This window comes from Natrix helvetica (genome assembly GCF_964273705.1).
Source record: "Natrix helvetica genome assembly, chromosome: 1".
Classification (NCBI taxonomy): domain Eukaryota; kingdom Metazoa; phylum Chordata; class Lepidosauria; order Squamata; family Natricidae; genus Natrix; species Natrix helvetica.
In genome coordinates this window covers 301,336,084-301,364,033 of record NC_138548.1, presented here as the reverse complement: position 1 = coordinate 301,364,033, position 27,950 = coordinate 301,336,084, and the positions used below count along the sequence as shown (strand labels likewise).

Genomic DNA, 27,950 nt, shown 5'->3' with positions numbered 1-27,950 from the left:
GTACGTTCTGGAATTAGTGCTCTCTATGGCACTCCGAGGTTTGGTGATCTCTATGGCATCGGTAGCAGCGTCCTCGCAGGGGGTGGATGGGGGCTGCCGGAGTCCCCCCGCTCCCGGCTCTCAACGGGCTACCTGAGTGTGGGGTCGCGTGAAGATGCCCCTGGGCGAGTACACTTTTGTGCGGGTTGTGGGGAAGGGCAGCTACGGGGAAGTAAGCCTGGTGCGGCACCGGCATGACGGCAAACAGGTAAGGCGGGCTGGGGAAGGAAGGGGTTGTTGGGAGAGGGACTCCGCCGGAGAGTCCGGGACACGTGTTGGGAGGAGGGGGGACGGACGGGAACCTGCCTGCCTCCGGAGGCCTTCGCGAGGACGGTGGCCCGTGCGAATCGCTGGTTGCTTTGCTCTCCGACCAAAAGGGAATTTAAAAAACAACTCCGCGCCACAAAGTGGGGCTTTCCTTCAGCAACAGGCGTTGCTCCGTGTGAAAATAGGATCGACCACTTGGAATGCTGCATCCAGTTTTGGCCACCACACTATTAAAAAAAAAGATGTGGAGACTCTAGAAAGAGCGCAGAGAAGAGCAACAAAGATGATTAGAGGACTGGAGGCTAAAACATATAAGGAACAGTTGCTGGAATTGGACATGTCTAGTTTAATGAACTATGGTGCTGGAGAAGAGTCCAGGAATGCAAGGCGATCAAACCGGTCAATCCTAGAGAAGATCAACTCTGAGTGCTCTTTAGAAGACCAGATCCTGAAGATGAAACTCAAATACTTTGGCCACCTAATGAGAAGGGAGGACTCCCTGGAGAAGAGCCTAATGCTGGGAAAGACTGAGGGCGAAAGAAGAACGGGACAACAGAAAATGAGGTGGCTGGATGGAGTCACCGAAGCAGTCAGCGTGTGCTTAAATGGACTCCAGAGGATGGTAGAGAACAGGAAGGCCTGGTTGCCCATGCGGTCGCAATGGGTCAGATACAACTTCGCAACTAACAATAACAACAGTTTAATGAAAAGAAGGACTAGGAGTGACCTGATAGCAGTGTTCCAATATCTCAGGGGTTGCTACAAAGACGAGAGTGTCAAGCTGTTCCTCAAAGCACCTGAAGGCAAGACAAGAAGCAATGGATGGAAGCTAATCGAAGCAACCTAGAACTAAGGAGAAATTTCCAGACAGTTAGAACAATTAATCAGTGGAGAACTTTCCTCCAGAAGTTTTAAATGCTCCAAAACTGCAAGTTTTAAAGAAAAGATTGGACTGTCATCTGTCAAAAATGGTATAGGGTCTTCTGCTTCAGCAGGGGGTTGGACTAGATGACCTACAAAGTCATTTCCAACTCTGCTATTCTATTCTATTCCTCCCTCTCATTTTGAAATTTATTACCAAGGATACCCCTGCTCGTTTGTTGGTTAATTCTGCTTTCGAGCTACAATTCTCCCCCATTCTATCCTCATCATTCAGTCTTCACTAGATTTATCCTAAGAAGAGTGACTCTTTCCAAATTCCATAATTTTTCTGTTCATCCAAAATGTTATTTTTCTTGCAAGAGCAGATTTTATTCAGGACATTAGTAAAGATATCTGTAGATGACACCTAAATTAGAGCTTATTAAAGCTTTAAATAATCTGAAAATATAATCAGGATATTTTTTTCATTTTGTGTCTAATATATAAAATTGATATGTGTTAAAGAAGAAGAAAACCAGTCCACAATTCTTAATATAGAAATTCCAAGATTTTGATAAATTAAACAATTCACATACATCTTTAAAACCTTATTGATTTCTGGTCTTATAAAGCAAATAACAAATATTTTAAAGCAAAAAAAGGGCAACAGTGAAATAAACTTTTTCTTATATGCATTCAGTGTGCCTTATCAATTTTACATTTCCAGCATGAAGTTTGAAAGACAAGCCATATACTAAGACATCCAGTAATCAGGAAAAAAATATTGAATTACATTTCAAAACTGAGGATTGTCTTAGCTTTTTCACGCTAATTCCAAAGTATATATTTAAAACAAGGATACCAAATTTAGTACAGGAAATTTTTTAAACAAGTGTCATTTAAATTATTAAATTAAATGCAGTGTGAATTAAATGAAGGTTCTGTATGTCGGCAGACATGTCATTCTGGGATTTGTGATATAGTTTGTACTTTTGAAGAATCAGGCTGGGGGTGTGGAGATGTTCTTGGAACCTTTATTGGTCCCTAGAGAGAATATGCCTGTGAGAAGTGCCTTTGGCTAACATACAGTATTAACAGAGCCCTTTCCTTGAATGGAGATTTAACTGTATTTATAATCCTAGAGTTACGTTTATTTTAAGGTGTTGTATTTTCTACTTGCAAAAATTATTTGCTTTCCTTGAAAAATGTCAAATTTTGCCTAGTGGATAATGCTACGGCTAGAGTTTTGACAGAGGTTGACATATATTATCAGGCTACATAGCAATTACTTTTTATATACAGTTTCAAACTTATTTGTTTCTTGCACCCTTCTCTTCCTCCTTCATACACGTTGCTTTTGCAGATGGGAGGATTTTTATTTTAAAAAACTCATTTCTTTTCTCATGTGGTAATTTTAATAGTGTTAGCCAAGTTTGCTCCACGTGGTTGATCTTTAGATTTCTTTCACTTACAGTAATATTCTTTTTTTTTTGTTTCTGCAGTATGTTATCAAAAGGCTGAACCTTAAACATGCCTCAAGCCGTGAGAGAAAAGCAGCAGAGCAGGAAGCCCAGCTATTGTCACAATTGAAGCATCCAAACATAGTCACCTATAGAGAGTCCTGGGAAGGAGATAATGGCTTGCTGTACATTGTCATGGGCTTCTGTGAAGGAGGAGATTTATATCATAAACTGAAAGAGCAGAAAGGACAACTTCTTCCTGAGTCTCAAGTGGTGGAGTGGCTTGTTCAGATTGCTATGGCACTGCAGGTATCTCACTTCCCTTCACTAGACAGTTCTGGTATCATTGAATTTTAGCATCAATTTATTTTAGTCGTTTTATCATTTTCTAATGTGTTCTGGGAAGCCTATTGCTAGTTTCCATGGATATTTGTAATGAGCATAGAAAATAAGGAATATATTCGTGATATACTTTTTATTATCTTATGAATATCTACGGAGTCAACAAAATGTGATTGGTAATAATGGCTACCCAGCTTGACAGATTTATTTAATGTATTCCCTTCCCTCTGCAAGGAGCTCATAGTTTACTAAATAATTGTGGGGGGTTTTTTTGTCATGCAGGAAATAAACTTGATATGTTATTTATGAATTCTAATATTTTAATTTTCAGTATTTGCATGAGAAGCACATTCTGCATAGAGATCTCAAAACTCAAAATGTTTTCCTGACGCGTTCTAATATTATCAAAGTGGGAGATCTGGGAATCGCCAGAGTGCTGGATAATCAGCATGATATGGCTAGTACTCTAATTGGCACTCCTTACTATATGAGCCCTGAGTTGTTCTCTAACAAGCCTTACAATTACAAGGTAAAGTATATCATATAAATGAACTTATTCTGTTAGGTTTCTACAAGTAACCAGCCTACACTGTTCTTGAGATGAGGCATTGCCAGTTAAACACACCCTATCTGGGCTGCCAGCAATCAGACAACCAATATATTACAGCAAAGAGTCAATGATTTGTATTTCTTTGCTATCCTTGTGGTCCTCTGAATTTTTGCAGCTACTGGTAGTAAACCAGTACAAACGTGTAGCAAGAAAACAAGAACAAGCAAAAAGAAAAACTTTACAAAGAAAAAGCAAAGACATTCCCAAAGCAGAAACTGCTAAGGAAATTTAATATGCATAGTGAACCTAGAATGTTGATTGTCTTTTGAAGGGAAAAGTAAAAATTGCTGGATAGGTTAAATGGGATGGGCTATTTTGGAAGAAGGACTGGTGGAAGGTCTGGAAGACTGAATGCTCCACATTGCAACAATTTGAAACATCCTATTTGTTAATTTCTAATGAGTCTTCCTGATATTCTTTCCATTCTACTCCCTGCAATTTATTTCACATGTATCTATCTTGATTCTATGAAAACAGTTTACATTATTTTCATAATTCTAGTGAATTGCATTTAAAAATATTGCATCTTTAAGTATGGTAGTTATCTAGAGCAGCAGTCCCTTTGCAGCTTGACAGCCTGGGGATGGGGAGAGGGGAACCGGGCAACTGAAGTAGCAGACCGATGTGCGTACGCCAATGTTCCCTCTAATTTTTTTTCAGTGTGCACGGAAAAGTATAGTGTTTTAGTGGCACATTTTCATGTCTGAGCAGTGAGCACCTGAATTTTTTTTCACAGATGTCACCCAAGACAACAACAAAAACTTTGAAACTCAAAGTTATGTTTATTCAAGGTACCCGCTTAATTAAAAGTGTATATTTTTTTACTCCCAGCCACCTTATGAAAGACAGCTACCTATTTTGAAATGCAATGTACAAATTCAGTAAATAAAATAAATTCTGCATCAATTTTTAAATACTACAAGACCACAACCTAGAACTGCTGTTGCAATATTACTGATTCCAAAGCCATGTGTACACATACCTGTCACAGAATCTGTTCAATGCTATAAAGAAAGAAAGGGGAGGGGATGACAAATGAAATCCAAAATACCCCAAGGTATTGAGAAAAATTAATTTCCATTTAGGTTTTGTAAAGATGCAACTTCTAATTGTGACATATGACTGTTCAATAGCTAAAGCACATTTGAAATGTTCACACAATATTGCACATAATTTCATTCCGCTGAGCAGTATTTGAAATGCCAGTTACATACCCTATGCATGCTAGCATCTATGATTTATTCTGAACTCATATTAGACAAAAGTTATGAAAACTGCTGGGTTTGTTATACCTTCACTGATACCCAAAAGTTAGTAAATCTTTGCAACTGGCTAACACAGCCATTGCAGTGTCCAGTGTAATTTCTACTGTTCTTTTCATAAAACATGTAGAATTCCTTTACTCTGCCACATCAACTGCATAGAGTCTCTGCGTGTTAAAATTTCAATCCAGTTGCCACATTGGTATGTTATTGGTTTTCTGTGTCCAAGACCGTAGCTATCATCCTTTATGTGGACTGCAAGGAAATCAAATTGTTTCCAATATGATAAGAGAGTCTCCTGCAGAGACTCTTCTAAAATGAAGACTGAGGAATTCTCACCCACATTGGATCCAGGGTGCTGCCTTCCAGTTGACTTTATCTCTCTTCACAATTCCTTTCATTTTCCACTTATAAACCTAACTGGCATAAATGTTCAGTGCACCAAGTTCCTTCAGAAAGATGCTCTACTTTCCCTACAGGGAATACCGCAAGGAACGGAGCAAAAGAAAAAGCTTTAGCTTAGCTAGAAGTTCAGCTTGGAAGGGAGGGGGAAGGGGAAAAGATTATTTCGCTTCTAGATACTGAATTCCTAGAGTGAAAAGGAACAGGCAGGTGCAATATTCTGTCTGTTCCCCTCTTCATAGATTTTTCTTTTGAAGAAATGGAACGAGAGAGCAGAAGCCCTTCCTCCCCCCCCTATAAATACAGGACAGTAACAAGTGGAAGCTGATGTTGAACGTCTGAATCCTGCAAAAAATCCTAACAATGGGTGCAGGGAAGCTGAATGCAAAATACTGTAAAGGCAGCAACCGCTCAAATGAACTCTTGCAACTGCAGCTTTCTAAGAGAGAATTGGCTTCTTACACTAGCAGCAAAACTACACAGGTCCCCAGTCTGAAATACTCCCTGTTCTTTCTACCGTCCTCCCTTTCCCAAGATGTAATAATCCCCACATAAAATCAGCCCAAAGCTCCAACTTGACAACACTCACCTCTCCTTTGAAAGGCAGACAGAGGAGTTTATTCTCTCTGGATCTTCTGTACATCACGCTGTGCGTGTGATATTAAAAACCACTGCGCGGCAGTTGGAAACTGCTCTGCCGCGTTTTCTTGTCACGTGCGCAGCCGCGCAGCTACACAGCTTAGGGGGAACATTGGCGTACACATGCACACACAGCTTGACTCCAAGTGGAGCTGTGCACACAAGCTCGCAAACCTGCTGCTCACACGGCCTGGTTACAAATAGGCCACAGCCCAGTAGTGGGCAGCACTCTGTGGGTTTGGGACCCCTGAACTAGAGGGAACAAAAATAGACAATTTGATATATTGGAATGGGAACCACATCAGAAATTTCAAAAGCTGCATTGTCCTCTCCAGGTAGGTAGGTAGATAGCATAATGTTTGACAGCAATTTCTAGCAAACTTTGGTCAATTTACTACACAAGAAGACAGTTTAAGATATTTGATTTAAGGAACACCTGTGAAATAGATTGTGCAGGCAACATGTACCTCATTTGATTTTATTTGGATGGCTTTAAAATAAATATTGTGATTTGTTTGCTTTTACAGTCTGATGTTTGGGCCTTGGGTTGCTGTGCATATGAAATGGCCACCTTGAAGCATGCTTTTAATGCTAAAGACATGAATTCCTTGGTTTATCGAATTATTGAAGGAAAGGTATATTTTTTACCTACTATTTACTAGGCTTCCTTCACATAGAGAATTTGCAATTTGTTATTATGAGAAAACTACATAGAGGATAAAACACTTGCAAGTCATATTGAAATATGTGCTGCTAAATATGGCTAATGCTATCCTTTTCAATGAACAATCTCAAGGATGTTCCCAAATAAACAATTGGTAGCGAATATTGGGTAAATTGATAAATGTTGCTTTCTTTGTGTTGGCACAAAACGCATTTATCATGGATGATGAATGTAGTATCCTCATACAAAGCAATTTATTTCAAAAACAGTTTATTTCAAATAAATACGAATATTATATGTTGCTTAGATTTCAAACATATAACTAATCTGATAGTCACATCTGTTAAATTTCCTGAGTAGTGACTCTCTTAGGTTCCCTAGCAATTATGCAAGTAGTCCTTGGTTAATGATGGTAATTGGGCCTGGAATTTCCATCGCTAAGTGATGTGGTAATATAGCTCAACAGCATATGACTGCATTGCTTAGCTCAACAGCATATGACTCTCCATTGCTGTCATTAAGTGATGATTGCGTGTGTTTAAGCAAGGACCTCCTCACAACCTCTTGCTGATTTCTAACAAGCAAAGTCAATGAGATGTGCAAGGGGTTAGCGAGGTGCAGTGTGAACAGTGTGGGGTCTGGGAATGGTTGTTGCAGGAAGGGAGATACTTTCCCTGTTGGCTGCCCCATTGATTTTTCTTATGGGAAGCTGGCAGGAAATGTTACAAATTGTGATCACATGACCAGGATGCTGCAACTGTCATATCTGCCAGCTGGTTGTCAGGTGGCAAGACCACAATTGTGTGACAATGGGTGTGCTGGGAAGTCTGGAACTTCGAGGACCAGTTGTAAAGTACCTGTTATTCAGCACCATCATAAAACATTGTTAGTGTTATTCTAACAAAAGAAAGCAGCATCCAAATGCCATCATGACTTATTTTTATTCATTCTTTCATTCAATTTATATGGACATCTACCTTACATATTCCAGGCAGTTTACAATAAAATAAATGCAATACATAGAAGGCACTGTATAAAAATAAAAATATTTAGCCAAACATCATAAATAAATAAAAAAACGAAAACTTTCAGTAGGAACGATGTTGCACAGAGTAGGCACCATGGAAGAAAAGGTTCTCGGCAGTTGACACTCCTTAGCTGATTGGACCCAGAATGTGCTCCTGCCAAAATGGGTGGGATGAGTAGAAATAATTCGGAGAGACAGTCCTGAAAGTAATAATCCGAAGCCATGAAAGGCCTTAAAAATAAATGCCAGGTTTTTTAATTGCAATCTGAAGCACCTGGAAGCCAATGCAGCTTGTAAAGCAGAGGTGTCTTCTGCATTGAGCCATTAATTCTCCATGCTACAACCAAATTCTGCATCAGCTGAAGCTTCCAAATACTTTTTAAGCTCTTTTTTTCTTCTGTGTTCTTCTTTTAACAGCTGCCACCAATGCCAAAAGATTATAGCACTCAGTTGAAAGAACTGATAAGAACAATGCTTAGTAAAAAGCCAGAGGAGAGACCCAGTGTCAGGAACATATTGAGGCAACCGTATATCAAGCAGCAAATCTCTCTGTTTTTGGAAGCTACGAAGGCGTAAGAGATATTTAAATGAAAAATAATTTGAAGCAAAGTGTTTAGTGTTATTGGTATTATACCATCCTGGAGTTCATATACTGTCTTTGATAGTGGATTCTTGAGGCAAGGTTGACTTGGAAACACAGCCCATTTTTATTATACATACAGGGAGACAGAGAGAGATAGAGATAGAATTAGTTTGTGTTATAGCCCAAATCAAAGCTCCTTCTGTATTAGTGGTAGCCACCAAACCTGATTCCTGCTCATATGGAACTTTTGGCGATTCAGATAGCTATTCCAGGTGAGTTGGAGAATAGCAAAAGTTTATGCAAGTCCAAAGTGAGCATAGGAGTGACTTGTTGGAAGACTGGATCACATCCATATGCAGCAGTCTAATATCATAGGTCCTGAGGCTGAGACCCTTCTGAAGAATTAGAAATATGGAGAAACCAAAAGCCACCTTCCTTGCTGCTGTCTTGCTTGTGACCAAAGCATCAGTTGTGTATCCCTATCAATTTGAAATATCAGCTGATAGAAATTGAATGGCATAGGTCAGTGGTGGCTAACCTTTTTGGCACGGAGTGCCGAACCAAGAGAGAAAGTGTGCCAGAGCACCAAAACCTGGAAGAGAGTAGGTGGCCAGTGCGTATGCGCATGGTGCCCAGCTGTACTTCCAGGTTACGTCACACGCATGCATGCTGGCCAGCTGTCCTTTGCGCATGCGTGTGACGAAAGCTGGAAGGCAGTAATGTAGTGCGTGATAGTGTAAGGCTTAAGAAAAAGTGTATGGGTTTGTTTCAGGGGCTATATATCTTCAGTATCAGTTTGATTCTATATCACATTGGCTCATAATTATTTCAACTACTTGGTGCTTTTTACTTCATGTTGTGTTGTGCCTCAATTATTTATTATGCAAAGATCTAACTAAACTATTTTCAAATTTGAAGAATATTTTCATATTCCAGAATTTTATAAAAAGTTTTCAAGCAACTAAATATTGAAAAAAGGTTTATCTGTGAAAGCAAAGGAAAAATAAAGGTTAATCTTCATTGACTGCCCCTCGAGTTTGGTGCAGAGTAGGGAAACCTCTACAGCAGTACAGGAAATAAATCCAAGGGCTACAGGGAAAATGAGAACAATGATGGGGTTTCATAGGAAGTAATACTTTTATTTTTTGCCATTCTTGAGATGTTGGATTCAGATGCCCTGTTGATCTAACCAACACATTCTTGAAGGTAGCTAATTAAATCATATTTCACAAATGTTCATGACTTGAGAAATAGTTTTGTATCTAAAATAATATCCATATAGCTGCACATTCAGGTCTTCAGAAAAAGTAAATCTATACATAGAAATATGAAAAAACTATTTTTTGGCAAAAAGTATTTTAAAATGTCTACATTTTGTAAATCTGATAACATATTTTCTTGCTTTTTCCTTAAAGAAAAACATCTAAAAATCATAAGAAAGTATCTGAACCCAAACCTCGGGAATCTTCAGAGAAAACTGAATTAAAGAAAGAAAGTACAGAACCTCAGAAGCTTCCAAATGAACTTTCAAAGAAGTCCAATGGGGCAAGTTATTATTTTCGCTCGTTATCCAGAATGGATAGGGCAGAAAAAATGCCCATGGTCAAATTTAATAAAATACAAATTTTGTTTCAAATTAAAGAGGAAGAATACCAATTAATTCTTAGTACTTCCATCTATTTTTTTCTCTCATAATCATACCCATTTAAATTCTATTCAATTGGAGGTGCAGTGTCAGTTGCCCTAAAGTGTTGGGCATCACCAAACCTACAGAAATTGCCACTGAATTGTAATTTACATGTCATTGAAGAAGATTCTGAAAACCATGGAGACTAATGAATTAAATGCTTCCATTTAAAATAAATTTAAATTTTGCTCAGTTTCTACCTTGTTCCTTTTCCTGTGCTATTTCCTGTTCAAAGTTCAGGCCAAGATATGCCACTCAAAAGTGAAGTTAGTCTCTTGTTCTTCACAAAGTTGTTTGCAAAGGCATGGGTCTATTCTAGAATAGTAAAACTAACCCTTGGAGAACCCCTAAATGAGTAGAAGATAGAACACCTTTTTTTTTACAGTGCATGTTACAATATCTTATTTTCAGCCAGAATGGTATCTGATGATTTCCTTTGCGGGAATATGGAAAACTCAATGTAAATATTGAGTTCTATGAAGAGTTGCTTTTCAAAAAATAAACAATAACATGTGGTACAATGTTTCTAATAGTGGTCATGTAATAACTATAGCTATGTTGTGGAAGATGGGAATGGGGAAGTAATATGAGAGAAAAAGATACTTTCTGGTGCTACTTCATGGCAATCAGAGTCAGACTCCTTAGTGATCGCTTGATAAAACAGGGAGAGAGTTGGAATTAATAAGTAATTCCGATATATTCTTCTTGTCTTAAGTTCTCACACCTGCCCCTTCACAACATAGTTTTACAATAATACTATAATAATCTTATAATATAAGATTAATAAATTGAAATACCATATCCATCTTTTGCATATTTGGTCAGGTACTGAAGGACCTGAACCAACGTAGATCGAAGATATTGGCTCTTCATGTGTCTTGGACCTACAGAGCCTTCAATGCATCCTGTAAATAAGGACAGGGAAACCCACTTCCACACCAACTAAGGCTATTGCAAGAAATATGAAGCAGACTAACACCCTGGCGTCTGTATGACTGACCTTTTCCATCATTTGTGCACCTCCCATATAACTAAGAGGTCTTTTGTTATTGTTGTTGGCTAAGCCAGTGCTGTATTATACCATTCTAGTAAAACATGCCATGCCTTTCCCCAGTCCTCCATCCATCCCATGCAAAATCTCATAGCTGGATCAAGTCAGATCAAAATAGATTACCGTAATTTTATGCTTACGTTTAAAATAATCTAGTTTAATAGAATTGGTGACTTAATTGTACTTCTTGACATTACAGAATGAAGATAAATGTTTAATCAATAATAAAACATTTGAAGTTTCCTCTTCAAAGAAACTAGCACCTGAACCTGAAGACATCAGCAAAAATGGTTTGAATAGTTTAGATGCCTCTTTGGCAACAATGAGCAAAGTAGATATACTTATTGTTTCACTGGAAAAGAGAAACTCTGCAACCAAACAATTAGCAGAACATAAAGAATCCGAAAATGTACATATTCCCAATGAAGCAGAGCCTGAAAAAGCAAAAAATGTCCCAGAACTAGAGGAAGAAAATTTACTGAAAATGTCAAAGACTTGCCCAAAAACTGGAGATGTAGATGCTAAGGAAACAGATAATAGTGATGACACTACGAACGTTCTGCAACCCACTTCAAAGATTTCATGTGTAAGCAATAAAATAATTATTTTCAGTTTCATATATGTATATGTGTATGTGAATATGATCAAATTAGAAGATGTACAGGCAGTCCTTGACTTAAGATCATTTCTTTATGTTCAAAGTTACAATGGCACTGTCAAAAGTGACTTATAACCGGTTTTCACACTTAGGAATGTTGCAGCATTCCACGCTCATGTGATCAGAATTTGGATGCTTGGTAACTAGCATGTATTTATGATGGTTGCAGTATCCTGGGTTCATGTGATAATCTTTTGCGATCTTCTGACAAAGTCAATGAGGAAGCCAGATTCACTTAACAACCGTGTTACTAACTTAAGCACTTCAATGATTCAACTTAACAGCTATGGCAAGAAACATCATAAATTGGGATAAAACTCACTTAACAACTGTCTTGCTTAGCAACAGAAACTTTGGGCTCAGTTGTGGTGGTAAGTCAAGGACTGCCTGCAAATCTGTTGAAAAAGTGATTGAAATGCTGCTTTCTTCTCAGTAACTCCTAGTGCTAAGCTTAGGTCATGACCTGATGTCATAAGTTTATCCTGTGGTATTAGTTAGTTTTTCTCTATTGAAACAGCTCTTTTTCTTAGGTAAAGCAGTGCAGATTTCTTCTAGAGTACAAAGGTGTTTGAGGGACACAGAACATTAGACACATTGGTGCTTTGGTAGTCTCAGATTTTTTTTATGATTCATTGTTAATGTAGTAACGTTGTTTAACAGTATATTTATTAATTGTGTCCATTGATTGGAAATTTTTTTTTAGAAATGTATTGCTATACAAATATGTGGGCAGCATAAATATACTATGTTTTGTCACATAATCGGCCAGATGTTTAAACTGGATTTGGCATTTTTATCCACCAAGCAAGTCCTTCCCAAGGACATGGGAGAGGCAAATGTTGCTTTGTTGTTATTGTTAGGAATGTAAGCTAACAGTTGGGTCATCAATATATAAACCATGATAGTAGTACTGTAGCTTTAAGTACTGCTGTAAAATGTGATTGGTTGCTGTTACCTCAAGCAGCCATATGAGGGGGCTAAGATTTGCTGAAAGAAAAATTAAATCTAAGGTGATTACTGTTGTAACCGATAACGGAACTGAGTTTACAAACTGTAAATTTCAAACAATGTTGAGATCAGCTGGTATTGAGCATAAACATTCTGCTCCTTATAGGCCACAACATAACTCATTTATAGAACAAAGGGGGCAAACATTACAAGCCATGGCTCAAACTATGTTAGTTGATTCAGGATTGCCTGAAACACTGTGAGGTGAAGCTATGATGTGTAGTAACCATGTTTTAAATAATGTAAATACAACTGGTGAATTGCCATTCACTCGTTGGCATGCAGAAAACCTGATTTAAGCTATCTTCACACATTTGGAGCTCCGGCATGGGTGCATATTCCCTCACAAGTAAGACTGAAAGGACAACATAGAGCTCGTCAGTTATTTTTCGTAGGTTACGAGGCCAACCATAGATCATTTAGATTTTGGGAAAAAGGCACGACTAAAGTATACTGTAGCGCTAGTGCTCAATTTATTGAATTCGTTGGGTGGGATAAATTGGAATATAACAATGATGTAGTCACTGACACCCAGCTGTAAAATGTGGTTGGTTGCTATTACCTCAAGCAGCCATATGAGGGAGCCAGAATGACTGTTAGCTCTCTGTTTGTTAGATGCTGATCGGTGGATGTATTGTGAGTTACTGTGAGTTTTGCTACTGTTAGCTACTTTGTGTGCTGAACTGATTATATGATACTGGACTGTGTTCGATGGATCACTCCTTAACTGAGAACATTGATAACTAACTGACTGAACCGTGTATAAATTGAACTCTGAATACCTCTATTTTCCACAAAAGTAAAACCCTATTTAAACTGCAGTGTCTCTGTATGCTGGTTTGTGTGTTCTCCAACACAACTCTCATTACGCTTCTCTGTATACTCACTCTCCTAACGGGGAGCTTACCTAACAGTTATGGTTTATGGATATGTAAGTTATAGTTAGATTCCCAGTCTAAGACTAGTAGAAATTTAATAATTCAACTCTAACTAAGGACTTTAGAATTATTAAGGTAGCTAATTATTATTAGCTTGCAAATTGTGCATTCACCTCTCCCTTAGCATCTCTTCCGATTAGATTTTTCCTACTCAACCTCAGATTTTTTGCTGAAAAGTCAGGTATTTTATCTTTCCCTTCCCAAATCTACTCTCAGTATTTAATTTCATTTTAATTTCTATCAGATAATATCATTTTTGAGAAAGTGATAGCTGTTTTTCTAGGTAGAACAATTGTGCTGTACTATTTACTTTTGGAGGACTATTAAATGAATACTTATGCACTTATTTCAATGCAATTCAGATCTAAATATTTCTGAACCTTTTGTGATCAGATTTTGGGGCTTAGAACTATTGAGGTTGATAAGGACCTTTGCACAATTTTCCTAAAATAGGCAAACTGAATTTAAACAAATAAGCCTACCATATTTTTCGGAGTATAAGACGCACCTTTTTTCCTCAAAAAAGAGGCTGAAAATCTGGGTGTGTCTTATACATCGAATACAGCATTTTTTTGCCTCCCGAAGCCTGGCCCCTTTCACCAAAATGGCCGTGCATACCCTTATGGAGGCTTTCAGAGAGCTCCTGGGGGCTGGGGAGGGCAGAAATGAGCAAAAAACGGGCCTTTTTTGCCCCCCCCCCGGCAGCACTCTATAAGCCTCCATAAGACTATGCATGCAATTTTTTTGACAAAAAACGGGCCCGTTTTTGCGAAAAACAGGCCCTTTTTTGCTTGTTTTTAGCCCCTCCACCCCCCCAGGAGCACTCTGCAAGTCCCCCAAGTCTATTTCTGCCTTTTAAAAAAACGGGGCCATTTTTGTGAAAAACGGGCCGTTTTTGTGAGGTTTGCAGAGTGCAAAAACTTTTTTTCCTTTTGGAAAGCTCTTTAACTGATTGATGAGAATTACATTGATCAAGTGCTGTGCCAGTAAAAACAAAGTCTTAGGTGCTGCAGGTTGTCAGTGATTTTCTTTTCCAGCACATGGATAAATACACCTGGAAACATCTACCTACCTACTTTCTCTCTCCCTACTTACCTACTGTATTTCTCTCTCTCTCTCCCTCTATCTACCTACCTACTCACTCTCTCTCCCTAACTACCTACTGTATTTCTCTCTCTCTCTCACTCTCTCTCCCTTTATCTACCTACCTACCTACTCTCTCCCTATCTACTGTATTTCTCTCTCTCTATTTCTCTCTCTGTCCCTCTACCTACCAACCTACCTACTCACTCTCTCTCTCCCTACCTATCTACTGTATTTCTCTCTCTATCTCTCTCTATTTCTCTCTCTATATCCCTTTAACTATCTACCTAACTACTCTCTCTCTCTCTCTCTCTCTCCCTACCTACCTACCTACCTACCTACCTACCTACCTACTATATTTCTCTCTCTCTCCCTATCCCTCTATCTACCTACTTTTTTAAAAAAATTGCCTCTTCAAAACCTTGATGCATCCTATACTCCAGTGCATCTTATACTCCGAAAAACATGGTCATTTAAATTTTATATCTTTGTCGCACCTTGTTAATTTTTATAAAGAATAAAAGGCAACAAATATACAATGCATAATACTCCTTCTTCTCCTATTTTTCCCATAATCATCCTTCAAGATCCTGGAAGATTTGCTGGAATTAATCAGAAGTACATTAGACTAGAACATACCATATAGGATATTCACATACAGTAGTTTTCCTTGCAATATTACAAAAACGTTTATCATTGACATCTTCTAGGGTAGTTTGTAATTTCTTTACTTATTAGTTTAGCCTTAGGTAAATGATACAGTATTAGTTCAATTGTCCAGCTTTTGTGTTTAGTGCCTAGCTAATAGTCCTTTTACTCCCTTCAATAATGGAGATGTTGTTCTTTCAGTTTCCTAATGCTTATATAACATTTTATTTAATGTTATAATAGTGGGTATTCATGAAAATACAGCAAACTCTCTTTCCAGAGTCTGGACTGTACTGAGAAACTGCTAGTACTGATTGATCCTAGAAAAATTTTGGTAAGTATTTGAAATTTGTGGTCTGCAACACAAATATAATTATGCCAATGATTTATTTTAAGGTACAATGACAGGATTTTCTTCAGTACTTAAGTGAATTTAATTTTGATTAAAATAAAAATAATTTTGGCTTTCTGTTAACACTTTTGAACTAAGTGTATATATACTTGATTCTGGACAGCATGAATTGAAATATTGTAAAGTGTGTGTGTATATATATATATATTTGTAGAATGAAGCCTCCTGTGAAAACTCAGGAGAAGCTAAAGATTCCATTCTGCCTATAAGCACTCCTTGTTTTCGGCCTCAAGGATCAGTTCAAGAGCCTTCCTTGTCACGACAGCGACGACATAAGAAGCAGGAACAGTCTGAGATCTGCTTAGACAAGGTAAAGATTAGGACAGTATTAGGATCTAAATTCAGTAGAACACTAATATCTGTGGAAACAATTATATTAGTTAGAAAACTATGGAATGGAATGTTCAATAAAAACAGATTCGATACTTTCCCCCATGCTAAATATGAGGAAATCCAACATTAAAAATTGGAAAAAAGATAATGATATTGAAAAAAAATGGGTGAAAGCAGGGATATTGACTTTGGACAACATAGTTTTGACCAGCAGCATTTTCAGCTTCTGAGGCATCCGAGATACTAGAACTGATGCATACCACAGGTGGCACACTGAGCCCTCTCTGTGGGCATGCCAACCAGCTCCGGTGCACATGTTCGCGTGCCTACCGCCAGCCAGCTGGTTTTCAAGTCTCTGCCATACATGTGTGGGTGCAGAGTGCATGTGGGGGATGCGCACACACATGCGTGGGGGATGAGGCGCATGTACGAGTGGTGCATGCATTGCATTTTGGAGATTTGCAGACATGCACATGCCCCCCCCCGTGCCTCTTTTTGGGCCTGGAGAGCTGCCTGCATCAACTTGAAAGCCAAAACGGGGCATGGGGGCACTGCGTGAACCCCTCCCCGTGCCCCGTTTTGGGCCTGAAAAGCCTCCTGCACAACCTGGAAGCCAAAACGGAGTGTAGGGGTGCCGTGCGAGGGTCCCCCCCCCACACGCCCCATTTTGGGCATGGAAGGCCACCTGCACCACCTGGAAGCCAAAAATGGGTGAAGGGGAGGGACACGCATGCGTAGGGAAATCTTTTAAAAATAAAAAACCCCTACCATTAGTTTCTATAGATATTTATATTAACCAAGTATATTCAATTGAAAGTTCAGTTTAAAAAGCTTTATTTCATAGGTTAACACATTTCAGTATAAAAGCTGATGTTAGTTTGTAGTATATGTTGTAAAGAACTAACTGACAGAACATTTGACTTTACTGGAATGATAAATATATAATGTGTTGTCTGGGATGTATGATACTCTATTCTATCCATGTGAAATATGAAATGGAAGTGCTATTTGAATATTAATAAGTTGGGAATTAACTTCATCCAAGGCTGGATATTCTGTGGTGCTCCAGATGTTACGGAAATATTATTGGAAATATCCTGTATTGGTCATGTTTAATGGGTACCAGCACAGTCACGAGACTTGTCCTTGTGGAGTCCTTCCACTCGTTCTTGAGTGAATGCAACTCTCATACTGTACCTGTTTTTTGGGAAGAAATCTTTTTTAAAGGCGCTATTTCTCCTTGTTAAGATTGCAGCACTTGGTGCTCGGCAACTGCCCGCTTTGCCTGCTGTGAATGTAACGACAAAAGAAGTTAACACAGACCACCAGTGTGCTGCAATCGTTCTGAAAAAGTCGAAAAGCTTTGAAGTAGAACATTCCAAGGTTTGTACCAAATATCTTTAGGTACAACATATCCTTTTTAAAGAAACTACTCAATTTGAATGTTCTCATTTTATATGCCAATCTGATGTAACATTGCCAGAACTGTGTAGAACTGCCATATTTTTCAGACTGTAAGATGCAGTGGAGTATAAGACACACCAAGATTTTGAAGAGGTAAATTTGAAATAAAAGTTTTGCCCTCCCCAGGTCCCAGGAGCACTCTGCAGGCCACCCAAACCCTCTGCACATCCCGTTTTTTTGTGAAAAAGGGGCATGCACGGAGTTTGGGAGGCCTGCAAAGTGCTCCTGGGGGCCGTGGAGGGCAAAAATGCGATGAGTGGGGGGTTTGGGAAGTGAAAAATGGCCCCGTTCTTCGCAAAAACAGGGCGTGCAAAGGGTGTGGGAGGCCTGTAGTGTGCTCCTGGGGGCTGGGGAGGGCAAAAGATGGCCTGTTTTTCATGAAAAAGCCCCCCCCCTTTTTTTATTTGCAAAAACAGGGTGTGCAGAGAGTTTGGAAGGCCTGCAGAGTGCTCCTGGTGGCTTGGAAGGACAAAACAGCTCTGTTCTTGTGAAAAAGGCCCATTTTTTACTCGTTTTTGCCCTCCCCTGCCCCAGTAGCACTTTGCAGGCCTCCCAGGCCCTCTGCGCGTCCATTTTTGCAAAAAACGGGATGCACGGAGCGGGGTTTGGGGAGGCCAAAAATGCTGTATTCAGTGTATAAGATGCAGCCAGATTTTCACCCTCTTTTTTGGGGGGGGAAAGGTGCGTCTCCAAAAATATGGTATTTAAAATGGGATTACAAAGTAATAGAGCAGTGTAGTTCTTTAAAGTGGCTTCATGAATTTTATAGAATAAATACAAAGAAGTGTCTAATGACCTATCATTTAGTTGTAAAATTTTAATTTCTATAATCAATAAAAAGATACACCGTTTACTGTTTTTTACTTTATCTCCTTTCAAAGGATCGGCCATTATCAGCTCGAGAAAGGAGAAGATTAAAGCAATGCCAAGAAGACATGCTTTCTTCTGGTAATACTTTTCTCTGCTGTGAAGTCCTTGGAGCTCTCTGAGCTTGGTGGTTGGCTTGGTAGCCTTCTAGTGGTCTCTCAGTGCTAGAAGAGAATGGGGTTTGTTCTCTCTTTTTATATAATAGCTTGTCCTGTCAGGATTGGTGAGGTATTTGTTTTCTTCCTTGGCAGTTCCTTGATTAAGCTTTTGTTTATTGCTTGATTGTTTATCTGGTGGTTTGTTTGTTTTCTTTTATTCTTCTATTTTACATTTTACTTTCTTATATTCACATAGATGCACACACCTTATCTGTGACAAATTTTCAGTAAAAAAATTCTCTCAAGGGGGGGGGCTGACTGTTACAGCAAAAATTATTCCCACAAATACACTTCTGTCTCCTGAAGTTATTTCTTAAGGTGACTTCACTTAACTGAAAACTTAAATGGGGATCTGGCTTGCTTAAGTCTTGGAAAATAAAAATATTGGATAGTTACACTCAATGGTTTTAAAAGATTCACAACCGCCCAGAGGAAAAAAGTACCATGACAAGGAGGAAGGAACATCATCAGTCTAAAAATGTGTGTGTGTGTGTGTGGGGGGGGGGGATATCTTATTGTATGGAAAATATGGGAAATGATGGGACAATCTCTTATTTCTGCTGTTTTTCTTGAATGTGGATATTTGTTTCATGTTGGTGTTGTATTTTTCTTCTTTGTGGCCTTCATCAATTTGCCCTCTGTAAAGTGAATATTCTGTTATATTGTAATAGTGAGAGGGACGTAAGGCCTCTACTTTCAGTTTCTGGGCTACTTCACTTACTATACTAACCTGATCTGCTGACTGGAAGTAGGCATGTCTTTGAACAATGAGTTGGTGTTTTGGATATGTTGTCTTTGGTACTGAGGTTTTTGACAAATTCCCTTCCTTTTCATTTTTATCAATTTGCTTTCTGGGAAATGCATACTTTGTGGCTCGCCACAATGATCACATCAACTACTACAGGAGTTGGAAACTAAACTTCCTCTTCATTATACTTGGAAAAGTATCAACAAGAGGGTGGAAGGGATTGAGGGATTAAGATGTAATGATTAAAATACAGTATCGTGGAGGGAACCCAAATTCAAATCCTCCTCCATCCATGGAAACTCAATAAAGGACACTGAGATAGTCAAATTTTTCAGCCCAACCTACCTTAGAGTTGCTGTAGGAGAAAAAAAGGATTATACACTTCTTTGAATTCCTAGAGGAAAGGCAGGACAAAAATCTCATACATGACTGAATGTTAAACTGAACCGAAGGAAGGTCTATTTTAGTTTATCAAGCATTTGATCCTGCTGTCATAATAGCACATGTATGAAGCAAAATAAGAATAAACTATACATAATATTCATTGGTCCTTTTCAGGGCCTTCTGTAAGACGAATGTCTTATAATGCATCGACAGAAACAAAACTTCCAAAGGAAGACAGTTCTATTCAGATTGCTCAGTTTACTTCAGAACCAAGCACTGATAAGGTAAGTAGTTGTCATATGTTAAGTATAGTAACAATTTACAACATTGTGAAGTATTAAAAAAGGTATGTGTCAGCCATCAATACATGGAATTTCTATTATTTAGATGATTACCTCTAAAATTTCTACTGCTTAGATTATTATACTTCTGAAAAAAAACAATTATTTTTGGAAATCTGTCATTTTTTATAGCAGAGGCAGGGCATATCTTCCTCCCACTAAGTTTGGAGACAGGGCTTAGAATTGTAAGGCAAGTACTTCATCTATATTTGCAGCTGCTCCTTTGTGCTAGCATCAATGCCTCAGTTCCGCCTCAGATCATCAGGCATTAGATTCGCATAGGAGCGCAAACACTACGGTAAACTCTGCATGTGATGGATCTAGGTTGCCCGCTCCCCCCCCCCTCTCTCCCCAGTCCATGAAAAAATTGTCTTCCACAAAACTGGTGCCAAAAAGGTTGGGGACTGCTGTCTTCGAAGCTCTTTCCAATGAAATGGAGCTGTGACCCTTGTACCAAGTACAACTCACCAGAGATGCCAGTCTCAGGATGGGGGAGGTAGATGAATTGTTGGGGTTAAGTAATTCAGGGTGTTTGGATAGAAGAAGCATTAAAAAGCAATATGAGCTTTTGGGAGTTGCCCATAGCACAACCAACTTTGAGCTTCTAAAACTTCTGTATGACTACCACAGCCAACATTAAAAGAAGAGCAATATCTGATGAAAGGAGCAGCCAAACCTCCATGTTGGGTTGAAGACAATGTGCTATCTTTTGTCTGATCCACAACACATCTGGAGATTGGTTCAGTTGAGGACCAGGACCTTGGTAAATGGACTATGAATCCCAGAGCACTTGAACAAATCTTAAGCATTTCAGGAGATCTATTGTTATCACCCCCTCCACCCGCCCATCACAAAAACTTTATATTCAAATACATTTGGTTTCCACAGGGCCAGAAAGTGGTATTTCCTACCTTTTGTCCAAAGAGAAAAGGGATGGCGTACCAGAGATACTAAACAAGTCATTAAAAAAAATTAGACAAATCATCAAAGGCATACTTGAGTAGAACAGATTTCAGAGCCTCATACAATCTATTTCCAACAGATCAATCTGGATCACAAATCCTCAATGATCATAATTTCCCTCTGGATCAAAGTAGCTTGCAAAAATACAAAATATATCTCCTTCATAGGAAACTCTGACTTATTTTATAGGCCTTCATTAGGCATGAAAACCAGTTAGGTGATTCTCTCAGCCCAACACACTTCACAAGGATGCTGTTATTCTAAGGGCTGCCTCAGGGTCCTTATCCTCCTTTGTATATATAAGCAGCTTAATTCTTCTGCATTGGTCAAAGCATCCTTTTGCAGAAGAATATTGCAGAAGTAGCTCACAGCATAGACTTTGGGGTCTTTCTCAAGTAGGAGTTTCCCCGAGGGGGGGGGGGGTTCTGATATGTCCTTATGTAGGATACTTATAGAAACATTATCATCATTGAAAGTAGCTTCTAATCTGCTATGCTTTCAAGTACTGTCGTCTATAAAAGTATTTCATTAGAAACGTAAATGGAGCTAAATTCACATTGCTCTTTCACTGAGCAGCAAGAAAGAGAATTTTCTATTCAATTATGCCTATAATGGTTCTCTCTGTTTTTTTGTACTTGAAAAATTGTCCCCAACAGAAGAAAAGCTTAACTGGTTGTTGCGCTCAGGATGAACTGAGCTCTTCTACAAGCTCTACAGAAAAATCAGATGGAGATTGTAAAGAAAGGTGGGTGTTTTCTGTGTGTAGTTATGGGTGGTTCGCACATGTTAATCACATACAGTATATAGCTTGTTTATTATATAAATACAACTATTGCTGTTTGTAAACCATTAGTGTATTATATGATAAGCCCATTGTGGATATTAAGCCATAGTCAGTCACTGAATGCACTTGTGTATCTGTATACATGTGTGATATAGTTATGTCCCTAGTTCAAGACTCAATAAAACCCTAACCCTAACCCTAACCATCAATAGCCAAGTTTAGGAAGTATTGTACTGTGGTATAAAAACCTCTCAGTATTTACTATTTTAAGATATCCTTTTAAAAGGAAAGTATAAACTAAAAATAACTGGGTTGAAAGCAGCACACGAAAAAATGAAATGCATGATGGAAATAATTCACTCTTCCCGCTTATAAAAACGCTAGAAGAACTATGTCAAAACTTTCTTTAAAATTACTGTGAAAATCCACACTATACAAATTCACATTCTTTTTATAGTTTTTAAAACAATCTCAGTAAACTTCTGCATCTTTTTCACATTATCTTAGTGAGAATTTGAAGCTTCCACTCTCCCATTTGTAAAGTTTTATGAAAAAAACATTGTCAATTTGTAGTTTTCTGCATAACGGTTTCTTTGATTCAGCCAACAGACAAATATTCTTAAACCCGATATGTGTGCAGGTACTGGTCGTCCTCAACGTACGACCACAATTGAGCCCAACATTTATGTTGCTAAGTGAGAAATTAGTTAAGTGAGTTTTGCCCCATTTTATGACTTTTTTTTTTGCCACAGTGGTTAAGTGAATCACTGCAGTTGTTAAATTAGTAACATGGTTGTTAAATTAATCTGGTTTCCCCCTTGACTTTGCTTGTCAGAAGGTCACAAAAGGCGATCACATGACTCTTGAACCCTGCAACCATCATAAATGTGAATCATTTGTCAAACATCCAAATGTAAAAAGCTCCTTATGATCCACCCTTGAAGTTATGACTGCCGTGCCCACCTGATCATGTGATTGCAGTTCAGGTGCTTGGCAATTGGCTCTCATTTACAATAGATTGTAGCATCTTGCAATGACATAACCAAGATTTGTAACATTTTTGCTGGACTCCGGCATGGTTTATTTAATGGCTATGTAATATGTTTAATGACAATGACTTACTTTATGACTGTCATAAAAACAGTTGTAAAATTGTGTCCTCTTACATGGAGCTTCAACCTATGACCACAATGTTGTATGGCTGAAATTCCAGGCCCAGTTATAAGTTGAAGACAACCAGTATGGTTTTGTGAAATCTTTTATTCTTGTCTTGCTCTCTCTTGGTTTATCTCCAACCCATTCCTCATTCTAGAGCAGGAAGAGAAAAATAACAAAACCCTTTTGGAAAATAAGACTTAAACCATTGTGTACTATACTCAGTTCAAATAGTTCATCATTAAATTTCTCAAATTGTGTATGATTTGGAGTATGCTGAAGTATCTTCTTGCTTTGCAGAAAAAGTAATGAAATGAATGACTTGCTACAGTTGATGACGCAAACACTAAAAATGGATAATATTGAAAGCTATTCACAATTTGCAATGCGAACACCTGACTCACAGTTCAGGCTAAATAGGAAATATAGGGATACACTGATCTTACATGGGAAAGCAGCTGAGGAACCTGATGAATTTCAATTTCAAGAGCTTCCTTCAGGTCTGTATATTATGCTTGAAACTTTGATGTTCAAATTAGATTTTCTGCTCTAGTATTACAAAAAAAAAACCCATTTATTAAGTCAGAAGAAAAGCAATTTCCATTTTAAAGGTTCTGTTCAACGTATTCTATCTGTGGAAATGATATTAGCACCAATTCTGATTATTTGGAATAGAATGCTGAATAAAATCTGAGAATCTCCAGAGTATTGATCTGAATTAAAATGAAAATGTTTACACTTGATCTCGGCAATTATTGGCTTTATCTAGTTGCCAGAAATAAAATTCAAAAAATAATGTATTTTATTATTTTATTAGATGTCAAGTCTGGTCCCCAGAATATTAGGAGATTGGTTGAGATTTTAAGAGCAGATGTAGTTCAAGGAATTGGGATAAAGCTGCTAGAAAAAGTTTATTATGCAATGGAAGAAGAGGATGAACAGAAAAGAGAGGTATGTTTTTTTTGACAGAACAAATATAAAATATCATTTTAAATGCTAATCGAAGAATGTAAAAGAATTCCTAGAAACCTGGAAATCTGATAAAATAGATCAGAAATAACAGACTCACAGAAATAAATACAATCTACAAACTATTCCAGCAAGATAGGCAAGAACAATCTAAGATGAAACAATACAGCCAACCAAATTAGACAGATCAAGGTAGGTAGGGCAAGGTACAAACTCTGCAAACCCAATTTCCTTGTGCCAAAGCACTGATATTACTTAATTTGGCAGTGAATGTTTGTAAGCTTAGTGAATAAGCTTATAAATCAAGATGCCAACATTTCAACCCTAGCTGCACATATTGTCCATTAACATGTCTTAGTGTTTTCCACTATTACCATATTTGTGTTGCCATCAAACTCAGTGTTTTATGAATTTTTAATTGGGCAATTTCCCAAATACGTGCACTAGTTATCTGTGGATTTAATAGAGATCAGTCTTGCATATAATCTCTGCTAAAAGGAACTATTCTTGTTTGAATTACAATATGTTTTCCCTCCTTTTAAATAGCTATGTTTGCGGAAGCTCATGGGAGAAAAGTACACATCTTATAGTATGAAGGCTCGTCATTTAAAGTTCTTAGAAGACAATGTGAAACTTTGACAAATACCTCAGTTGAACTGTTTCTTCCTGAAAGACACTCAGTTTGTAACTGGATTGATTTTTAAAATTTTCTTAGATTCATTCACTTAGAAGATAAACCTTTTCCCATACTGTTTCTTGTTATCTATTGTACATTGTATATTTAGTTTATAAGGACAATACATGCTTAAAGGTAAGTTTGGATAAATGGGATTTTTAAAAAAAATACTAGCAATAAGCAGCACTTTCTAATGATTCTGTCTTTTTAAAACATATTAAATTATTTTTGTTTCAATGTCAATCATCATTTAAAACGGGCAATCCTGCATATAGTCAAATGTACTGTGTTGGAATTCGCTATTTTAGACTCTTTCTGATTTCAGCCCAAGAATAGAATTTTCATTAAAGTAGAATAATTTTCAATTAACATTGTGGTATAATGAAAAGAAAAAAAAATGAATTCTATTCAGGAAAAGAACAGAGATGTGATGCACCAATACATAGATACATGAAAAGAATATGATTATGTCAAGACCTTAATGCTCTCTTGTTTGCTTGCATGTGCTTCATTACCCAATTAGGTAACATCATCAGTGCTGCCAAGTATGTGGTGTGCTCCCTGTTTATACACAGTAGCTTGGTCTTGGCCAATGTTAGTGGGCAACACTCATTGTTAATTCCTTCATTGGGATATCGTTTTCTGCTTGTTTGTCTGGTGTTAATACCCTGCTTGTCTGGGTATTGGTTGCTGGAGATGTATTGAAGTCTTTTTGTTTTCTTCAAATAAGCTCAGAGAGTACCAAGAACATCAGAATTCAACCATGAACTACATATATTCTCTTCAGTTGGAATATATAGTATGTGTTTACATCTTTATCAACATATCTGACAGCCAGTATTTTTTTAAACAATGGTGTAGTGATCTATTTATCCAATATTCACATATAATATTGGATACATAGATTAGTATGACATTTTTTTAAAGTAAAAAATCTTGTAGGGCTTTTTATGTACCATTCTAACAATTACAAACTTATTTTATCTGAGAAATTATTTTCATTATTTTTTTAATAAGAGGATGGGAAAACAACATAAATAGAGCATCATTTTGCTTGAAACATAATGCCTATTATTTTAATAAACTTTGGGTTGTGATGGGATGTGTTTAATTAAATCATTTCAGATGTTAAACTTCATAGCAATTAAGAAGAATGATTTTATTATAAAAGGCTTTGAAGTGATGGAAATATTAGAAATTTCTACTAAATTTTGTCTTGCTTGCTTTTTAGTTTTATGAGCCCAAATGGCAAAAGTTCTTAGACTTAAAAAATTTATTTATATTGCACTGAAAAGCTAAGCATCAAGCAAAAATAATAGAATATCTTTAGAATTTGATTATACAGTCAAGAAACGTAAACCACTTAGTGTCAGTCCTAGGCAACTCTAACTCTTAAGGGACACCAGACCCTTTAAACCCATTAACAATGTATAATTGATTAAATCAAGTAAAATTAAATAATATGTGAAATAAACAATCACTAAGGCCAGTTCAGAAGCCACAAATGGAAACATCGTTTTGCCAAATGATAACAGTTTTAAGGTTACGCAGGACTATGTCTTGAGTGCAGAGAGAATTGCCAAGGAATCTGAATCAGTAGATGTAACAGTGAAAATAATAGGAAGCAGAAACACTATTGTGCTCAAAGGCCTAAAATAATATTTCATAGGAACACCTGGCCCTAATTATAGCCAGTGCAGGGCTCCAAGAAGACAAGGAACCTCCCCCCCCCCCCGTGCTTTAAATGGATTGGATCCAGGAGTTAATTTCATTAGTCACAGCATCCACTGAACAGAACTGAATAGAATTTCTCAGAATACTTGTGTTGATAAAAAGGAGCATAGATGGCAATGCTGTTACCATATCCCCAATATTACGGACAATTTGATATAAAGCAGAGGGTGAAAATTCTACCATTGCTTATTCTGCCAATGGAAATTCACTGCCAGATCAAACATTTCTCAAAGTGGAAGGAGATGTGATATCCCCAAAATATAGTTGTTATACAAACTCAGCTGTTTTATCAATAACTTTCATAGAAAATCTGGAAAACAGAGTTATCATTGTCAGCAATATGCTGACTCTAAACTGCTTAGAGAGTGCTGTAAAGCACTCTAAAGTGGTATACGAAAGTCCAAGTGCTATTGCTATTTTTAGGACATGCAGTAATAAAATTTAAAAGCAACAAATGCTTTGCCAATTCCCAGAATATCCGCATTTATCATAAAATATGGATTATGGATTATAGTTCAGATGTAGGAAAAGTATGCATCAATGATGGAGGTTAGATAATGCAGAAGAGTCCTGTCAGAAGGAAATTAAATACATAGGATATAAAAGCAAAATGGTTATAGCATCAAAACGTTGAAAATCATTCTGGTATAATCCATATATGCCCCTATAATCTTGGTCCAAGTCATAGGTGATAAAATAGGATTGCTATATCAAATTTAATTTGACCTTTCATGCTAGAATTTCTTTTGAAGTTCATTCACTCAGGGAAGATCACTGCAAATAAGGTCAATTAGTGTTAAGGAGTTAACATAGTTGCTACTGTAGCTTTTAGATACTACTGTGATTTCTGGCATTATTTTTTTTGTGTATTTATTATTAGTGATCATAACTGATAATTACTATATGTTCATGAGTCTATCATCTGAAACTCTGAATAATCCATATTGCATCTGTTAAAGTGAACTATAATCCATTAAAATCTCATCCCATAAGTGGTAATCAATAAAGAGTTAGATGATTTTCATTTTTGCTGGAATTCACATGACTAGTTTGAAAATGCCTTGAATAGGTACATATTATTTAAAATATTATATAAGCAGAGATTCAAAATTAGTCCTATTATGATTTTGCAATAATATCTTAACAGTGGTTTAAAGAGATTGACTTATTTTATTGACTAGTTAAGATTATTAAATACTTGAGATTTCTATGATTAGTGGTAGTAGACTTTAAACCACTGCAGACAATGGAGCATCAAAATAATTCTTTCCACAGCTTACTTAATCCTTTTAAGATATACTAGAAAATGATTGCTGAGTTAAACTATAGTAAACTAAGAAATTCCGCTATTAAATGCAGCTATTATAATATTTAAATTACTTAATCAATCACCAAATGTACCATACCCTAGATCCATGATGGTGAACCTATGGCACGTGTGCCACTTCTGAGGGCATGCGAGGCATTGCCCTGTCAGCTCCAGCATGCATGTGCGCGATGGCCAGATGATTTTTGGCCTTGATCTTTAGCCATTTTTCACCCTCTGGAGGCTTCCATGAAGCCTCTGGAGGGCGAAAAACCGCCCAATGCACAAAGCGGAAGTCCGTTCCTTACAGGCTGTGTTCGCCTGTTTCCCGACCTCCTCAGGCTCCTAGAAAGCCTCTGGAGCCTGGGGAGGGCGAAAAACGGACCTACCGGGACCACTGGAAGTTGGAAAATGGGCCGTTTCTGGC

General features: G+C 37.6%; 1 protein-coding gene across 2 annotated transcripts; it reads left to right on the top strand.

The window, feature by feature from the left end:
- Positions 1-27,950, top strand: NEK4 (NIMA related kinase 4). Of its 2 annotated transcripts, XM_081937098.1 has the most exons (16): positions 1-247; positions 2,670-2,936; positions 3,301-3,498; positions 6,410-6,517; positions 7,991-8,145; positions 9,572-9,701; positions 11,094-11,480; positions 15,510-15,563; positions 15,796-15,951; positions 17,223-17,357; positions 18,320-18,386; positions 19,770-19,879; positions 21,556-21,644; positions 23,139-23,338; positions 23,656-23,789; positions 24,354-27,950. In XM_081937098.1, the coding sequence occupies exons 1-16, from the start codon at positions 155-157 to the stop codon at positions 24,444-24,446; spliced, it is 2,376 nt and encodes a 791-aa protein (XP_081793224.1). In that variant the 5' UTR covers positions 1-154; the 3' UTR covers positions 24,447-27,950. The 2 variants fall into 2 exon arrangements, with proteins under 2 accessions (XP_081793224.1, XP_081793225.1); XM_081937099.1 differs by lacking the exon at positions 15,510-15,563 and having other exon boundaries at positions 2-247.